Source organism: Gallinula chloropus, assembly GCF_964237585.1.
Source record: "Gallinula chloropus genome assembly, chromosome: 2".
Taxonomy (NCBI): domain Eukaryota; kingdom Metazoa; phylum Chordata; class Aves; order Gruiformes; family Rallidae; genus Gallinula; species Gallinula chloropus.
This window is the reverse complement of record NC_140086.1, coordinates 11824480-11829577: the sequence shown is the minus strand read 5'-3', so window position 1 is coordinate 11829577 and position 5098 is coordinate 11824480. Positions and strand designations below refer to the sequence as shown.

At 54.6% G+C, this 5098-nt stretch overlaps 1 protein-coding gene across 1 annotated transcript; it reads left to right on the top strand.

The window, feature by feature from the left end:
- The first annotated feature begins 243 nt into the window (after positions 1-243).
- On the top strand, positions 244-4377 carry MYC (MYC proto-oncogene, bHLH transcription factor). The gene is made up of 3 exons (XM_084280191.1): positions 244-472; positions 1396-2104; positions 3245-4377. Exons 2-3 carry the CDS (start codon positions 1411-1413, stop codon positions 3805-3807), a joined length of 1257 nt encoding a protein of 418 aa, XP_084136317.1. The 5' UTR covers positions 244-472; positions 1396-1410; the 3' UTR covers positions 3808-4377.
- The last annotated feature ends 721 nt before the right edge of the window (positions 4378-5098 follow it).

Here is a 5098-nt window from a genome sequence, read left to right as displayed (position 1 = left end):
GGGGCGTGCTGGGAGAGGAGCAGCAGCAGCAGCCGCCGCCGCGGCTCGACTACTCTACTCCTCTCCCCGACTAGATCGGCGGGAGCTTGCTGGGGCCCGCGGCTTGCTGCCCCCGCCCCCCCGCGGCACCTCCGCCCACTTTCTATCCGGAGCTTTAAAGGAGCAAACTAAACTTCTATTGTACCGGACAGAGCGCGCCGCGCTGCCTTGGACCTACAATCAGCTACACGCCGGGAAGGCGGCTTTTCTCCGGGGCTCCGTGTGGGCTTTTTAAACCGTGGAGGGAGGAAGAGACCTACATTTTCCCGGCGTTTTGTCTTTTTATTTTTCCCCTCCTCGCCCTTTCCTACGCTTTTTTATTTTTTAATTTTTTTTTATTATTATATATTTCCTCCCCCTTGTTTCGCCGTTCCCCTCACCGCCCGCAGTACTCGCCTCGCTACGTTTCGCAGCTGGCGCGTTGGAGAAGCCGGTGAGTTGCGAGGGGCTCCTCTCTGCTTTTTCGCATCCCCCGCGGTTGTGGGCTTTGGACTGACACCGGGGCTGGTGACACCCGGGCTGCCGGCGGGGGCTGCGCTCCGCGGACGTGGATACCGACGTACCCTCCCGAGGGACGCTCTCCTCTGCCGGGGCACCGGCGTTCCCCATCATTTCTCATGCGCTCGGATTTTATTTCCATTTTTTTTTAATTTTTTTTTGGTGGGGGGTGTTTGAGGGGGGTGGGAAGCGTTTGCTTCTCCCGCGTATGCGCGGGCGCGTTGTGGCTATTGCATGTATGGCTTATATGCATATATATATATATGTATATATGACAAAATTTGGCAAAGTTTGCCGAGGTCCGTGCCGGTCCCCGTGCGTTGCCAGCACGCCCAGGTGGGTGGCTGGGGAGCAGCCTGGCTCTCGCCTGGAAGCTGCCGGCTGCTCGCCGTCCCTTCCCGCTCGGGAGGCGGGATGGGGATGGCGCTGCGGCCTCGGGAGCGAAGGGACTCCGTTCCGGCGCCGGTCGGAGCGGTGCTCCGTGTGAGCCGGGCGGCGGTCGGGGAACGGAGCTGAACCGCGCCGAGCGTCGCAGGGCGGCTGAGCCTCCGGAGCCCCTCCGGGGCAGCTGCCGGCCGCGGGAAGGTAGTCCGGGAGGCACCAGATCAGATCGCGCTGCCCGGTTACGCTGCCAGTCTTAGAAAGGGGTGAAGGGAGGTCGTGCGTTATTATGATTCTTACTATTTCATTATTATTTAATTCCGGCATGGCGTGGGGAGCCGGGAGGGAGCGCTGCGCGCTTGGGGGGTGGGGGGGCGGTGGCCCCGCAGAGTCCGGGGGGAGCCGAACCCCGCGGCTGAGCCCGACTCACCCGGACGCCCCCCTCTCTCCCCCCTCCCCCGCTCCCCCCTCCCACAGGCACCAGCCGCCGCGATGCCGCTCAACGCCGGCTTCCCCAGCAAGAACTATGACTACGACTACGACTCTGTGCAGCCCTACTTCTACTTTGAGGATGAGGAGGAGAACTTCTACCTGGCGGCGCAGCAGCGGGGCAGCGAGCTGCAGCCCCCCGCCCCGTCCGAGGACATCTGGAAGAAGTTTGAACTGCTGCCCACGCCGCCCCTCTCCCCCAGCCGCCGCTCCAGCCTGGCCGCCGGCTCCTGCTTCCCTTCCACCGCCGACCAGCTGGAGATAGTGACCGAGCTCATCGGGGGGGACATGGTCAACCAGAGCTTCATCTGCGATCCGGGCGATGAGTCCTTCGTCAAGTCCATCATTATCCAGGACTGCATGTGGAGCGGCTTCTCCGCCGCCGCCAAGCTGGAGAAGGTGGTCTCCGAGAAGCTGGCTTCCTTCCAGGCGTCCCGCCGGGAGGGGAGCCCCGCCGCCGCCGCCCGCCCCGGCCCGCCGTCCGCGGGACCCACGCCGCCGGGCCTCACCACCTCCGCCGCCGCCTCGACCGGCCTCTACCTGCACGACCTGGGCGCCGCCGCCGCCGACTGCATCGACCCTTCGGTGGTCTTCCCCTACCCGCTCAACGAGCGCGCCCCGCGGGCCGGGCAGCCCGGCGCCAGCCCCGCGTCCCTGCTGGGCGACGACACGCCGCCCACGACCAGCAGCGACTCGGGTGAGTGGGCCCCACGCGTGTCCGGGGCAGGGTACGGAAACCCGCGCCGAGTGACCGCGGGGGCTCGGCTGGGGGAGCGGAAAGGCAGCCCACTTCCACACACCCCCCTTCCCACGCGCGCGCACCCCCCACTCCCCCCTTTCTCCCTTCTCTCCCCCCCCCCCCTTTCTCCCCCCCGCGTGGGCTTTTTAAAACGCCACGTTAGCGAGGCACGGAGAGGCTCCCAGCGAATTTATTTCCTGGAAAACCAGCTCAGTTTTCCCTCCGGGGGGGGGAGGGAGGAAAGGGGAGGAAGAAAAAAAAAAAAAATAGGAAAGAAAAAAGCCGGTAGTCGGGGCGGGGGGGAGGGAGGGGGAAACTTTCATAACGGGGTCAGAGTCGGTCTCTAACGCGGTGTCCCGGTGCCACTGGCGGGCCAGGAAGGAGTTCCTTCCCGCCCCAGAGCCGCAGCGGGGGGAATGCGCAGGCAGCCGGGGAGGTGCTAGTGAAAGTGACTGCAGGGGAGTGAGTGAATGGGGCTGGGAAAGTTGGGTTGGGGTTTGGTTTGGTTTTTTTTTTTTTTTTTAAAGAAATGCTTCCTTAGGTATTTGACAGCGTGTCCCGCGCTCTCATAAATTTGGGTTGAAAGTGAGTTTCTACACAAAGCGCCTAAGCCTTCCTTCCCTCCTCCTCCCCCTCCCCACCCCCCTTTGGATTTTCCACAAATTAGCAGATCAAGAGAGATTCAGAAAATGTCTCTGAATACACATATGTTAAGTAAGCTTTCTTTTGAGGCGTGGCCAAAGCCTTCTAAATCCTTAATTAAGGGCAGCTTGAGTCTGGGAGCTTTACTAGGCTGTAGTGCTGACGAACGAGGTTAAACTTCCCTGCTATCTTCATTGCGCTCCTCGGGATTACGCAAGATCTTTGCAACTTTTGAAATCAGGGAGCCCGGAGCTTGGAGTGCGCTTGGAGCGCGGTCCCTGTGCCCTATTGCACTCAAAGCCTTGTTTCCTGAAAGGAAAGGCTCTTGGGGAAAGTAAGAGTCCAGCAACATCAAAACGGGTTTAAGAAGGGTTTTTTTCAGTGTGTTCCTTGCTGCGCGGCTCTCGGGCTAACTTGCCAGAATAACTTATGGATAATCGTTTTCCCTTCTTGCAGAAGAAGAACAAGAGGAAGATGAGGAAATAGATGTCGTTACTTTAGCTGAAGCAAATGAGTCCGAATCCAGCACAGAGTCCAGCACAGATACATCAGAAGAGCACAGTAAGCCCCACCACAGCCCACTGGTTCTCAAACGGTGTCACGTCAACATCCATCAGCACAATTACGCCGCTCCTCCCTCCACCAAGGTTGAATACCCAGCTGCGAAAAGGCTAAAGTTGGACAGTGGCAGAGTTCTCAAACAGATCAGCAATAACCGAAAATGCTCCAGTCCCCGCACGTCAGACTCGGAAGAGAACGACAAGAGGCGAACGCACAACGTCTTGGAGCGCCAGAGGAGAAACGAGCTGAAGCTGAGCTTCTTTGCCTTGCGCGACCAGATACCTGAGGTGGCCAACAATGAAAAGGCACCCAAAGTTGTCATCCTGAAAAAAGCCACAGAATACGTCCTTTCCATCCAGTCAGATGAGCACAGACTGATCGCAGAGAAAGAGCAGTTGAGGCGGAGGAGAGAACAGTTGAAACACAAACTCGAGCAGCTAAGGAACTCTTGTGCATAGGAACTCTTGGGCATTGCTTAGGATAACCCCAAAGCAGACTGAAACCATGATAAAATATTAATGTTTCTAATATCACTCATGAACTACACCAGTCCATCGAGTGTGGACCTATTGCAACTGCATGCTGTGCGATTTAACTTGAGACTACACAACCTTGGCTAAATCTCCAAAGGGTTTGGCCAGAACCTCAAAACTGCCTCATAACTGATACTTTGGGCATAAGGGATGATGGGACATTCTTCATGCTTGGGGATGAACTTTGCAACTTTTTTTTTTTTCTTTTAAAATTTTGTATTTAAGGCATTTTTTTCCTATGAAAATCAAAAAAAAAAAAAGTTGTCCCCAAATCGCTGTACATATTTACACATCTTAATGCTTGTAAATAAAATTCTTTATAAAAATATGTACAACATTAATACGCAACAGTTGTGGCAACTGGATTTATACTTGTCTTGAACTTCTGTGCCATAACATTTCACAATTTTGTTTTTTTATTTAAATAAATTGTTTCTTTTTAAATGATTTTTATTTTGTTTTTAGATAAATAAATATTTGCCCAAAAATATAATTAGCTAAATCCTGTGTAACGGCTTTGCTTTGTCTCCCACCGTTGTCAAGAGATGCTGTTTGTTTTCCATGTCATCCCTTTCCCTGTCCTCATGGCAGTGACCTGAAAAAAAAAGTCACAAAAAGAAAAAAAAGGGGAGTTGGGTGATAGGAAAGGGCGATCACGGGGCAGCTTGGTAGGGAGTGGGGTTTCTTCCTCCCCCTCTTTATTAATTCAGGTAGATAAAACTATTTGTCTAACGTGCTTTGTCGCTCAACCAGTGTTGCCACCAGTGCCTTAATGAAGCTGCTGGAAGCAATGCCTTGTGTAGGCCATTGTCATCTGCCTGCTACCAGTAAAGTTGGGGCTGTGTTTTTACACAGGGGTCCCCATTCCAGCCAAATAGATGTAATCACGTTTTTCAGGACGTGACCTTCATTCTGCACTAGAGACCCAGCTGCATGTTTTGAGGGCTGCTTTGTAGTAGGCTCACCTTAATTGCTTCCTGTTTGATTTCTGAACAGAAGTTAAATGGGATAAGAAAATAAACTTGAGATAGCGAGTGTTGAAGTGGTTAAAACAACGGGGCGGTTTCCTTTTTTAAGTGTTGAAATCAGCAGAGCCAATCTTCCTGGTCAAACACCTTAGCGCTTTATTGGTGTGAACAGTTACTTGAGATAGGAAGGAATACGAAGTTCAAGGGCGCACGGGAGGGAGCGAAGGAGCGGGAGAGCTGCTTCTCAT

Bases quoted from the DNA above. Each gene is read 5' to 3' on its own strand.
- MYC (XM_084280191.1), top strand. From the start codon at position 1,411: ATGCCGCTCAACGCCGGCTTCCCCAGCAAGAACTATGACTACGACTAC. The intron at 2,105-3,244 runs GTGAGTGGGCCC...CCCTTCTTGCAG, and splicing joins CACGACCAGCAGCGACTCGG to AAGAAGAACAAGAGGAAGAT.